Genomic DNA, 13,707 nt, shown 5'->3' with positions numbered 1-13,707 from the left:
GTGGAAGGATCACTGGAGCCCAGCAGGTCAGTGCTGTGGTGGCCATGAGCATGCCACTGCACTCCAGCCTGGGTGACAGAGTAAGACTCCAACTCAAAACAAAACAAAACAAAAAAACACAGCACTGGCTTCCATCAGAATGAGCAAACGAGAAAGCAAGCAAAACAGAAGTCAGCATTTTTTGTGTAACCTACTCTCAGAAATGACGTTCCATCAAGTTGTCATATTCTAGTCATTAGGAGTGAGTTATTAGGCCAGACCCACATTCAAATGGAAGGGATTACAAAAGAGGATGGGCATCATTGGGAGCTATTATAGAGGAAGCCTATCATAGAAGCCAATGCTGAGGAAAATAGAGGCAAGACATGATAGAGTCCCATTAACTTCATTTCAGTCCTTGACTCTAGCCATTAGGTTTTGTCCCCCACAATATTCTAAAATGTGTGAAAGTGGCTGCCCAAAATTTAGGGGGAGCAATTGATCTCCATTTGCCCAGAACTTTCCTGGTTTTAGCACTAAAAGTCCTATGTCCTGGGAAACTCCTCTATCCCTCTATCCCGGTGAACTGGGACAGTTGTCATTCTACAGAGTAGTTAATTTGATGACCAAAATAAAAACCAATGACTGGACATGGTCGCTCACTCCTGTAGTCTCAGCACTTTGGGAGGTGGAGGCAAGAGGATTGCCTGAGCCCAGGGGTTCAAGACCAGCCTGGACAACTTGGCGAGACCTCTTCTCTACAATACATTAAAAATTTAGCCGGGCGCAATAGCGCATGCCTGTAGTTCTAGCTACTTAGAAGGCCGAGGCAGAATGATTGCCAGAGCCCAGCAGGTTGATGCTTGGGTGAACATGAGCATGCACTTGTCATCATTATAAGTATTTTGGAGTTTTCAGTCAACTGTAACTTTTTTTTTTTTTGAGTTGGAGTCTCACTCAGTCGTCCAGACTGGAGTGCAGTGGCCGCTCCCGGCCACCACAGCCTCGACCTGCTGGGCTCCGGCGATCCTTCCACCTCAGCTTTCCAAGTAGCTGGAACTACAGGCGCATGCTACCATGCCCAGCTAATTTTTTGATTTATTGTAGAGATGAGGTCTCTCCAAGTTGCCCAGGTGGGTCACAAACCCGCCCGGTCTCAGGCAATCCACTCACCTCAGCCTGCCAAAGGCGCGGGATTACAGGCTGAGCCACCGAGCCCAGCTCAGCTTGATATTTAAATGTTGTAGCTATGTGCCAGGGCTGTGGAGGTCAATCTAATTTTCTTAGGACAGAGCTACTCAGAAAATTAATGCTTAGGTTTTCACAAAGTCCTTGGGCATGTTCGATGAAAAGCCAGTCAAAACTATTTATAAAATAGCATTTAAAGTCTCTTTTGTTTAGATATGACCATTCTAAACTGTCTTGGCACCCTTTTTTTGAAAAATTCAGACCTTGTAACATATGATAAATGGTTGCCAAAAATAAGCTTTGGACCCTGTTCCAAGGCGTTGACCTTGGACAGAACTTTGAGGAGGTACTTGTTCATTCAGTTTCTAGCATAGTAACCTCCCCTTTCAGTCACTACAGAATTCAGAACTCTTCTGGTTGTGACAAGAGTCAAATGAGGTTTGGCAAACAGGAGGATTTGTTGACTCAAGGAATGGTCAACAAGACATAGAAAGGAACACCAGAATCAGGGACCTGAAATATACTATGGCTTTCTAGGTATCTTGTCTCTTTCCATCTATTTCACCCTCTCTCCTACTAGGTTTTCCACAAGACTGGAAACACTGCAGCCCACAACGCCTCTCACATCCTTTCATTTTCTACAACCAGAAGACTGCCAACTAGTCTCTCTGGTCCCAAGTTTAAAATCCCAGAAAAGGCTGGGCACGGTGGCTCATACCTATAATCCCAGCACTTCAAGAGGCCAAGGTGAGAGGATTGCCTGAGCCCGTGGGTTCGAGACCTGCCTGGGCAACTTGGCGAGACCTCATCTCTGCAATAAATCACAAAATTATCCGGGCATGATGGCACATCCCTGTAGTTCCAGCTACTTGGAAGGCTGAGGCAGAAGGATCACCTGAGCCCAGCAGGTTGAGACTGCAGTGGCCGTGAGCATGCCACGGTACTCCAGCCTGGGTGACAGAGTGAGACTCCAATTCAAAATAATAATAAAATCCCAGGAAAGGTCTCTCATTGGCTCAGGTGACTGTCCTTGGATCAATCACGTGCCCAGTGGCATAGGACAAGTAGGAAGTATGGTGGCTTCCTGAGAACCATCTGGTTGGAGCAGGATAAGAAGCAATTCCCAGAAGAGATACTAAGCAACAGAACAAGGCATTGTGACAACCCTAAACTTAGAAACTGCACAAAGATTTTACAGTAAAGATCTCATGTAAATCTATAAGATGACCGCAGCTTTTAAAACCACAGCCAGAAAAGCACATTGGAGGCCAATTAAGTCCCCGATAAAGTGGCAACTATAGTCTTTTCTATGGGTGAATTGGCTACAAATTAATGAATTGGCTACTCATTCCGATAGCTCATCTCTCCTTACTAAAGAGCCTTAACTATTCAAGGTCCTCCTGTACCTCATCTGTTCCCAAACTCCAGTGTGCATTAGAATCAACTGGGAGTTAGCAAAGCATGTACTTCCCCAAGCTCACATCTGAGATTGCAATCCAATGGTCTAGGGTAGAGTCAAGGAATCTGAGGTTTTATAAGGCTCCCAGGTGATGCTGATGAAGGTGGTCCATGGACCATACTGAGAAACCACACCAGACTACCTGTCCACAGATCATAAAACACATAAGGCCGGTTGAGTGGATTGCCTGAGCCCATGGGTTCGAGACCAGCCCAGGCAACTTGACAAGACCTCATTTCTACAATAAAATAATCAAAAAATTAGCTGAGTGTGATAGCGCATGCCAGCAGTTCCAGCTACTTGGAATGCTGAGGTGGAAGGATCACCAGAGCCCAGCAAGTTGATGCTGGGGTGGCCGTGAGTGTGCTCCAGCCTGTGTACTCCAGCCTGGGCGATAGACTCCAACTCAAAAAATAATAAAATAAAAATTAAAAAACACGTAGCACACTTCTTTGTGCCTGAGAAATAACACCAGAGAGACCATGCAACTGGCCCCAAACCCAAAAGGGAACTCGGATGCTCACTCAGTTCCTTGATGTCTTGAGTGTGACATCTAGACCCCTGCCCCTGATCCCAGCCTTCCCAAGGGAAAAGAATAACAGCAGCAACATTCTCATTTTTATAAGCACTTGGTTTTATTGCACAGAAGCAATTGAAAGTGAACTCCAGTGGAAAGTGCGCCCTGGCATGATTCAGTGGCCAGCGCCTAGCCCCACCTGCTGAGCTTTTTCAGAATAGAGAGCTCTGGGCAAGGGCCTGACCACTCCTTTGGAAAACAGAAGGCATTTGGGAATAGGTTAAGACATCTCAAGCATAATGTGTTTCTAACTGCTCATTCATTATTGCGGTCATCTGTCAGTTGCACATAGAGGAAATAAATGCACTTATTTGGAAAGGAGGGGGCAGTTTTTATAGTCAAGTGTTTACGTGTGGCATTCGGCATTATCACATTCAGCTACATAAGCTATCATAACATAATTGTCCATCGCCTGGGGAGGGTTTGGCAGGGGGTGGGAGTGTTCTCTCTTGCTAACATATTGCTAACATAAATTCCTGTTTGGTGGAGGGCCCGCCATCTAAGCAGTTTCTTCTCCATAAAAGAGAGAAAACATAAAAATTCATTATAACGATCCTTGAGCTCCAGGACCCTCCTAAGTTTCTTTGGCTGCTCCACATGTTCCTTTTCCCCTACTCTTTATTTATCCCCTTTGGCGGCCTTGTCTTCTATGGCCTTCTCTGGAGGCCTGCTGTCTTTTTGGTCTGTGCTAGAGGATTTTTCAGCCTTTTCCGTCTTGGGTTTGCTGGGCGTGGGGGCCTCCTTGCTGGGCTCTTTTGAGATGGTCTTGTCATCCTCCTTGGCTTTGGCCTCTGTTTTGGGTTTCTCCTCAGGCTTCTTGGCCTCAGTGGCCTTCTCCTCCTTGGTGTCTTTTTTCTCCAGTGCTGCTGGGGCCTCCTCCTTTTTTGGTTTTTCTGGCTCCTTCTCTGCTGGTTTGCTGGGTTCTTTGGCCTTGGCAGCATCTGGCTCCTTCTTGGCCACCTCAGTCTTCTCTTTGGGTTTAGCTTCTTCTTTTACCTCCACCTTGGCAGGAGTCTCCTTCTCCGGGGTCACCACTTTTTTCTTATCTTCAGCCTCTTCCTTCTTGGCTTCACCTTTGGATTCCTTGGGCTTTTCTACAGCAGATTCCTTCTTCTCCTCAACCTCGGGCTTTGGAGCCTCCTTCTTGGACAACTCATCTTTCTTGCTGTCTTTCTTTTCCTCAGTTTTTGGCATGGCTGGAGCTTTCTCTTCCTCTACCTTCTTTGGGGGTTCTCTGGCTTTCACCTCCTGGGGCTTCTCCTCCTCCTTCACTGGGGACTTCACTTCTTCCTTCTTTGGGGTCTCCTTCTCAGGAGCCTTGGCATCCTCCTTCTCAGGAGATTTGACCTTTTCTGGGGACTTGACCTCCTCCTTTACAGGGCTTTTTGCCTTTTCGGGAGATTTCATATCTGCTGGGGACCTTGCTTCCTCCTTCACTGGAGTCTTAGCTTCTGGAGACTTCACATCAAGAGTCTTGGCCTTTTCAGGGGACTTTGCTTCTTCCTTCACTGGAGACTTGGCCTTCTCTGGGGACTTGACCTCTGCTGGGGACTTTGCTTCCTCCTTTACTGGAGTTTTGGCCTTCTCAGGGGATTTCACCTCAGCTGGAGACTTGGCCTCTTCCTTCACAGGTGATTTGGCCTTCTCAGGGGACTTGACCTCAGCAGGAGATTTTGCTTCTTCCTTCATGGGGGACTTGGTCTTCTCTAGAAACTCGACATCAGTTGGAGATTTTGTTTCCTCTTTTGCTGGAGACTTGACCTTCTCAGGAGATTTGACCTCAGCTGGAGATTTTATCTCTTCCTTCATTGGGGATTTGACTTCAGCTGGTGACTTGGCCTCTTCCTTCACTGGGGACTTGGCCTTCTCAGGGGACTTGACCTCAGCTGATGATTTTGCTTCATCCTTCATGGGGGACTTGGCTTTCTCTGGAGACTTGACCTCAGCTGGCGACTTGGCCTCTTCTTTCACAGGAGACTTGGCTTCCTTCTCTGGGGATTCAGCCTTTTCTGCCAGAGGAGGCTTTGTTTCTTCCTCTCCTTCTTCTGCTTCCTCCTCTTCTCCCCCTTCCTCCTCCTTGCCCTCCTTCTCCTCTTCTTCAGTCACTTCTTCAGTCACTTGGATCTCCTCTGTCTGTTCCTCCACAATCACGGTTTCCTTCTCTGACTTTTCTACCACCTTGATCTTCTCCTCGCTTTTGACTTTTATGTGGGTGGACGTGGAGGGGATTTTGGGGAGTCCTTCTGGAAGGGAGAAAGGAATTGGTCCAAAGCCAATCCGACACTCTTCACCTTCCAGGAGTTTTCTGCAGAATGGAACACAACAGTATTAACTCAGAGTGGATTCATTGTTTGGGGTCTCCCTAGATCATTCTGAAAGTCAGTAACATCCAATGATATGGACTTTGACGGAGAAAGGCATGTGAATGGTAAGCATTATGAGATTGGAGAAGGTCACTTAGCAAATCATCCTAGTGACCACCCAGAGTGTATACCCCAATGGGGTTGGTCTTGTTTAATGTAGCTGAAGCTGCAACTTTTGAAATAAAACAGCTTTTCTTTCCCTTGAAAAAAATGGCCCCCAAGAGAGCCTCCTATATTAACAAAAGTTACATTTATTGTCCTTCAACTAAAATGTCATTCGAGAGGAATCTGGGAGCCTGAGCAAACAATTCAACTTTATAAATTTAGGTTTAAGAGGTCTTTGGCTGGGTGCAGTGGCTCATGCCTGTAATCCCAGCACTTTGGGAGGCGAAGACGAGAGGACTGCCAGAGCCCAGGAGTTCAAGATCAGCCTGGGCAACTTGGCGAGACCTTGTCTCTACAATAAATCAAAAAATTAGCCGGGCATGGTGGTGTGTGCCTGTAGTTCCAGCTACTTGGAAGGCTGAGGCAGAAGGATCATCTGAGTCCAGCAGGTTGAGGCTGTGGTGACCACGAGTATGCCACTGTACTCCAGCCTGGATGACAGAGACTTCAACTCAAAAAAATAAAATAAAATAGAATAATAAAAAAGAGATCTTCAAATGTTCCCATTTAAATTTCAAGAGAACCCTATTACTTCATATTGCTATCCTTTGGGTTTTAGGAATAGGGTGGTAGTGGCAGGTTTTTTTGGCTTTGCTCCTCACTAGATGGGTGACCTTGACCAAACCACTCAAACTCTTCTTCTTCTTCTTCTTCTTCTAATTTAGAGAAAGGTCTGGCTCTGTCACCCCGGCTGGAATGCAGTGGTACAATCATAACTCACTGTATCCTTGAACTCCTGAGCTCAAGAGATCTTCTCACCTCAGCCTCCTTTGTAGGTAGGACTAAGGTGTGAGCCACTGCACCTGGCCTCGAACCCCTTTTATTTTTTTTTTTGGTGTAGTCTTACTCTGTCACTCAGGCTGGAGTGCAGTGGCATGCTCACAGCCATTGCAGCCTTGACTTGCTGGGCTCAGATAATCCTTCCACCTCAGCCTTCCAAATAGCTGAAACTACAGGCATGTGCCACCACACCTGGCTAATTTTTTGATTTATTGTAAGACAAGATCTCGCCAAGTTGCCCAGGCTGGTCTCAAACTCAGGCAATCCTCTCGCCGCGGACTCCCAAAGTGCTGAGATTACAGACTTGAGCCACTATGCCCGGCCAGCCTTAAATTCTTTAAGCCTCAATTTCCTCGTTGGCAAAAGAGGGCCTTAAGAGTCTCTACCTCAGAGGATTGTTTCAGTGACATAATGAATAAAAAGGATTTGGCAGAGCGTCAGTCTCAGAGCAAGTGTAGAGGTCATCCCATAGACCAATGCTTCCCAAATTTAACATCATCCAAATCATCTGGGGATCTTCTTAAGATGCAGACCCTAATTCAGCAAGGTCTGCCTTTCTGATACGTTTTTGGATGATACCAATTCTACTGGTTCATGTGTCTTGCTTTGAGTAGCAAGAGAGCCAAGCAGTGGAAAGCCAAGAAACTGGGACAGGTCTTCATGGGGTCAGTCCTGCTCCCTAGAGAGGGCTTATTACTGGTTCTGGTATTCTCATGATGACCATTTACTTAGGGCTTCATTTGTGGCAGTCCAGTGGCATCTATGTTAGCTGGATTAGCTCAGGAACAGAACTGGCTCATCCTCCTAACAACCCTCTGATGTGGGTACTCTTTTTTTTTTTTCTAGTCAGAGTCTCACTCTGTTACCTAGGCTGGAGTGCAGTGGCACACTCATGGCCACTGCAGCCTCGATCTGCTGGGCTCCGGTGATCCTTCCACCTCAGTCTTCCAAGTAGCTGTAATTACAGGCATACACCACCACGCCCAGCTAACTTCTTGATTTACTGTAGAGACAAGGTCTTACCATGTTGCCCAGGCTGGTCTTGAACCCGTGGGCTTAGGCAGTTCTCTCACCTCTGCCTCCCAAATTGCTGGGATTACAAGCATGAGGCACCACGCCTGGCTTGGGTACTCTTATTATCATCTCCATTTTATTTCCCCAGGAAACAAATGCTCAGAGAGCTAAGAGACTCTAAAGGACAGAGTTATAAAAGGCCCCTGACAACACAAGCACCTCTTTTCCCTTGAAAGCAGGCCTCTGGCTGGCTAGATTTAGGGAGGAGATGAGAGTTTTAACCCTCTAAGCCATTGTCAGAATGAAAGTAAGTCACTCTCAAGATTTTTGTCTCTCAGAAAGTAGAATGGGGCTTGGCATGGTGGCTCAAATCTGTAATCCCATGCTCTGAGAGGCTGAAGTGGGAAGATCGCTTGAGGCGAGGAATTCGAGATCAGCCTGGGCAACAGAACAAGACCTTGGCTCTATAAAAAAACTTTTCAAAGTTAGACAGGGATGGTGGAGGTTGCCTGTAGTACTAGATACTCGGGAGGCTGAGGCGAGATAGTCAATTGAGTACAGGAGTTTGAGGCTGCAGTGAGCCATGACTGCACTCCAGCCGGGGCAACAAAGTGAGACTCTGTCTCTGAGGGGGAAAAAAAAGGGCTAGGGAGGGATAAATAAATAATAAAAAGAAAGTAGAATGATGGCTGCCAGCAGCTGAGGGAAGGAGAAAATGGGAGTTTCTGTTTAATGGGTACAGAGTCTCAGTTTGGGATGAAGAAGACAATTTTAGAGATAGATGGTAGTGATGGCTACACAACAGTGTAAATGTAGGTAATACCACTGAACTGTATACTTAAAATAGTTAAATGATAAATTTTATGTTATGTATATTTTATCACAATTTACAAAAGACTGTCCCTAAGACAAGCAGGCTGTTTAAATGAGAGCTTGAAATCCAAGGCTCTGTGCCTCCTAAGAACATAAGGACCCTCCACCATGCGAGGTTCCCTGTCCCACCTCACCTGTAAGCAGCTATCTCAATGTCCAGAGCCATCTTGACATTGAGCAGGTCCTGGTATTCTCGGAGCTGGGCTGCCATCTCCCACTTGGTGTTCCTCAGCTCAACGTCCAGCTGCTGAATGGCTTCCTGGGGACAAGAGGTCACATGGGTCACATGCCAGCCAGCACCTGGCCCTCAGCACAAGGGGTGGTGGAATCTGCTGTGCAAACCTTGGGGCCAACCCCTACCCTGTTAGAGATTCAGGGTCCTCATTCATGCACATGGAAAAAAAAAAATCAAGCAAAAATCCTGCTGTGTATATTACTCTGGAACGAAATACATCAGCTATCAATAGTGGTTATCACTGGTCTGACTGATGGGATGGTGGGAGAACTTTTACCGAGTCCTTTTACTCTTGAGTTTAGAAAGCACTCAGCAGGAACAGGGCCTCATCTGCTTGTGTTCCCCAGGGTTTCCCCAGTGCCTCAACCTGCCCACCACATAGTCAGAGCTTGGTAAGCATCTGTTGTTGATGACCGAGATAAAACACAGAAACATGTTAAATATGAGTTGAAACTTCTCCTTCAACCCCCAGACCCACTGTAGCCACTGCTGAAGGTGAACTTTTCTTTTTTTTGAGTTGGAGTCTCACTCTGTTGCCCAGACTGGAGTGCAGTGGCCGCTCCCAGCCACCGCAACCTCGACCTGCTGGGCTCTGGCAATCCTTCCGCCTCAGCCTTCCAAGTAGCTGGAACTACAGGCGCGTGCTACCATGCCCGGCTAGTTTTTTATTTATTGTAGAGATGAGGTCTCGCCAAGTTGCCCAGGCGGGTCTTGAACCCGCGGGCTCTGGCAATCCACTCATCTCAGCCTCCCAAAGTGCTGGGATTACAGGCTGAGCCACCGAGCCCGGCTGAAGGTGAACTTTTTTTTTTGAGTTGGAGTCTCACTCTGTCACCCAGACTGGAGTGCAGTGGCCACTCCCAGCCACCGCAGCCTCGACCTGCTGGGCTCCGGCGATCCTTCCGCCTCAGCCTTCCAAGTAGCTGGAACTACAGGTGCGCGCTACCACACCCGGCTAATTTTTTTGATTTATTGTAGAGATGAGGTCTTGCCAAGTTGCCCAGGCGGGTCTCAAACCCACGGACTCAGGCAATCCACTCACCTCAACCTCCCAAATTGCGGGATTACAGACTGAGCCACTGAGTCCGGCCGGTATTAACATTTTGAGGGCAAAAAGTAATTTCAACTTTTTTTTTTTTTTTTGAGTTGGTCTCACTCTGTCACCCAGACTGGAGTGCAGTGGCACGCTCCCAGCCCCCACAGCCTCGACCTGCCAGACTCTGGCGATCCTTCCACCTCAGCCTTCCAAGTAGCTGGAACTACAGGCACTTGCTACCATGCCCGGCTAATTTGGGATTTATTGTAGAGATGAGGTCTTGCCAAGTTGCCCGGGTGGGTCTTGAAACCGTGGACTCAGGCAATCCACTCGCCTCGGTTACCCAAAGTCCTGGGATTACAGGCTGAGAGCCACCAAGCCCAGCCTAAAGTGAACTATTATGGTTAATTTTCTCCTTTTGCTTCCTCTATTTTCTAATCCCCTGGCTACCCACAGACACTGGTGCTGTTTACAGAATGCCCACTGTAACCAAGGTGCTTCTGAGCTTATTCATACTCCTCTCATTTAAAGTCTGATTATCCCTTTAACCTTTATAGTTCTGCAAAACAGGAATTCTTTTTCGTTTTGTTTTTATTTTTTTGAGTTGGAGTCTCACTCCATTGCCCAGGCTGGAAGGCAGTGGCACATTCACGGTCATCTCAGCATCGACATGGTGGGCTCCCGCGATTCTTCAGCCTCAGTCTTCCAAGTAGCCGGAACTACAGACGAGCATTTGCATAGTCAGCTAATTTTTGATTTATTGTAGAGATGAGATCTTGCCAAGTTGCCCAGGTTGGTCTCAAACCCGTGGGTTCAGGCAATCCACTCCCCTTGGCCTCCCAAAGTGCTGGAATTACAGGCTAAGCCACTGAGCCCAGTCTTGTTTTGTTTTTCATTGCAGGAAAGGAATTCAGATTCAGAGAGGCAAATAACTTTCCTGGGATCAGAAAGCTAAAAAGTGCTGGTATTTCTAACACCAGGACCCATGGTCTTAACCACAACCCCACTCAGAGATGTGCAGTAACTTGTCCAGAGTCACCTGACCATGTGAGACAGGCTGGCTCTCTGCCCTGCCCCTACCCACCTGATAGGACGTAATGTCGGCCTGATGACGGTCCTCCAGCTCAGAGCGCTGCCTCTCCAGCGAGTCCTTGGTGCTTTTCAGTGCTTCCAGCTCTGTGGTCCTGGCCTGCAGCTGACGTCGGTACTCAGTTATTTCCTCCTGTGCTGAGCGCATGGCATCTGTGTTCACCTTGGCTGCTTCTGACAGTCGATCCAGCCTCACTGGGGGAGAAGGAGCAGGGCACAAGGTTAGACACACCTGGATTTGGGTCCCAGTGCCCAGATCCAGAAAGTGACACACATGGGTTGAAGACCTGCTGGGTGCTAGGCACCATGCTGGCTGCTTAACTCACTGGATCTGGTGAGACAGGCAAGTGGCTACGGCCCTGGGTCATGCAGCCTGAGTGGCAGAGCTGGATTCAGTTCTAGTATCTATCTAGCTCCAAAGATCAGACTGTCTTCCTCAACTGGAATCCCTAAATCTTATAGGGATGACATTTCTGGTGGTCCTAATGACTGGCAACTCCCCAGCATGGGCCTGGAAGTGCTGGGGCTTCAGAAGTGAGAGCTGGCTCATGGGGCTTAACTCTGAGCTGGACACTAGAGGCTGAGGCTGAACAAGTTAATGAGCCTCTGACCTCTGGAGGCTTGAGATTTCTGTGAGCAATCAGGTCACCAAGTAGCCATGATCCCTTCTTTGCAGGTCTCCGCACAGAGTCCAAGGTCATTGCAGAGCCCAAGGTGTTGGTGCCAGCCCCTCTGTCATTTCTTCCACCTAGCTGGGAATCCTCTCTCTCTCTTTTTTTTTTTTTAAGGATGGGTGTCTGGTCTTACTCTTGCTCAGGCTGGTCTCAAACTCCAGGCCTCAAGCAATCTTCCCACCTCAGCCTCCCGAGTAGCTGGGATTACAGGCAAGAACTACTGCACTTGCATGCTGCATATTCTATAGCACAGAAACCCCTGAGCCAACGGTAGCCTGAGCCTGGCCCCTGCCAGCAACCAGCTCCTGGTTCCCAGAAGACCTTCTGGGACCAGTGGAGGTCTAAAAACTGGTCTATATTTCCTGAAAGTGAACATCTTGAATCCCCAGATAGTGGCACCCAGGGTCTGAATCTTGGTGGGGAAGGAAGAAGGAGGGAAGCCAGTTAAGTGGGCCAGTAAAGTCCAGGAATGGTTTGTTTGGGTGAAGGGCAAACCCAAGAGAGGTTTGCTCTGGGAGGGGCCTTGCTACAGAGATGGGTGAGGGAACGGTTCTACCACTGCAAAGGGGTGGAAAAGAAACAGGAAAAGCCATGCTTTCTTGGCTTTTCCTGCTTTCACCCCAGCTTTCCTGGTTTTCCCTGCTAGTGTTAGAAACCATCCAGGTGGGTGAGAATTTTCACCTATTGTGGATTGCAGACCCGTATGAAAATCATTGAAGCCTCTGCCCTCTCTCCTAAGAACAATGCAAAGTTTTACAGACAGTTTTGGGGCTGGGTGCAGTGGCTCATGTCTATAATCTCAGCACTTTAGGAGGCTGAGGCAGGAGGACTGCTTGAGACCAGGAGTTCAACACCAGTCTAGGCAATACAGTGAGAGCTTGTCTCTAGAAAAAAATTTTAAAAATTAGCTGGGCATGGTGCTCATGCCTATAATCCTAGCTACTTGGAGGCTGAGGTGGGAGGATCATCCGAGCCCAGGAGATTGAGGTTTCAGTGAGCCGCTGCACTCCAGCCTGGACAACAGATTGAGGTTTCAGTGATCTTGCCACTGCACTCCAGCCTGGACAACAGAGTCAGACTCCAACTCAAAAAAATAAGAATAAAAAAATAATTGAAGCCCAGCCCTCTCTCCAAAACAATGCGAAGTTTTACAGATGGTTTTGAAAGAGATAATGGAACGCCTCAGATTAAGAAACCCAGTTAGTCCAGAAAAGACAATCAAAAAGACATAAAAACCAGAGATGGCAAGTGTTGTCCAAGGTCACCCTGTACCTGCTGGGCACAGCTTCAGGGCAGCTGCCATCTAGCTGACTCAGGGTTGCATGGAGTTGGGGGAGGGGATGGACTTGGGAGGCTCCCAGTGTCCCTGAAGGAGACAGGGGACATCAAAACAGTAAAGGATTGTGCTCACAACTAGGGCTAGGAAAAAAGTAAACACACACAAGAAAGAAAAAAAAACATTAAAGGGCTCACCAGCCACTCGAGCCATCAGGGTCAGCTATTGGGTGTGGTGATGGTGCTCCCTGGGAAGAAAGGATGTGAAAGTGCCCTGCCCCATCCCACACCGAAGATGAGGATATTAAGTACTGAGCAGGTAGTGGGGAGGAGCCTGGTAGGGGCCAGAAGAATGGGGTCTCCTTCAGGGTGCAACAAAGGGGGATGGGTAACATTGGCAGGGAAGGTGTGCCACTTTGAAGGGTGAAGAGTCCCCAGCTTGTGGACCAGAAGCCAGCATAGCTTAGGAGCTGCAGAAGGAGCATGTTCTGTTGTGGGGTGAGAGGTCTTGGAACGGGATCGCTTACGCTTGGGATGCAGAGGTGCGGGGCACAGTTGAAGTACAAAGAATCTTGAGGAAGGCCAGCACAGGTCAACTCGCAGCAAGAGACACAGAGTAAAACCGCTACTTCATTAAAGGCACGCACTCAGCAGAGGGAAGTTCAGCAGCACGCCCTCGCGGGTCCAGCCAACCGGACGCGGAGTGCACCGGCACCCCTCGAGTCACCCATCCCGACGCCCGCTTCGGGCTCAGCAGGGAGCGCCCCCCATCCCGCTGCCCCGCGCCCTACGCACCTCGGAACCACTCCTCGGACTGCAGGGTGCTCTGCACCGCGTGGCCTTCAAGCTGCGCGCGGATCTCGCGCAGTGCCGCCGTCACGTCGCACTTGAGGGCGTCGCGCGCCTCCACCTGCGCTTGCGCCTGCGCGGCGCCGCAGCCCTGGATCTGGCCCAGCAGCTCGCCCACCTCCTCCTGGTGGTGGCGCCGCAGGTAGCCGCA

General features: G+C 48.6%; 1 protein-coding gene across 1 annotated transcript; it reads right to left on the bottom strand.

The window, feature by feature from the left end:
• Positions 1-3,239: 3,239 nt before the first annotated feature.
• NEFH (neurofilament heavy) lies at positions 3,240-13,707 on the bottom strand (the record flags this gene model as incomplete). Its single annotated transcript, XM_021719401.1, has 4 exons — positions 3,240-5,508; positions 8,533-8,657; positions 10,754-10,953; positions 13,503-13,707. Coding segments are annotated over 4 exons (2,217 nt in total), but the record flags the coding sequence as incomplete, so codon positions are not given.

This window comes from Carlito syrichta, unplaced genomic scaffold (genome assembly GCF_000164805.1).
Source record: "Carlito syrichta isolate Samal-C Ts95f unplaced genomic scaffold, Tarsius_syrichta-2.0.1 Scaffold115572, whole genome shotgun sequence".
Lineage (NCBI taxonomy): Eukaryota > Metazoa > Chordata > Mammalia > Primates > Tarsiidae > Carlito > Carlito syrichta.
Note: the sequence above shows the minus strand (reverse complement) of the source record. Positions and strands in the feature narration are given on the sequence as shown.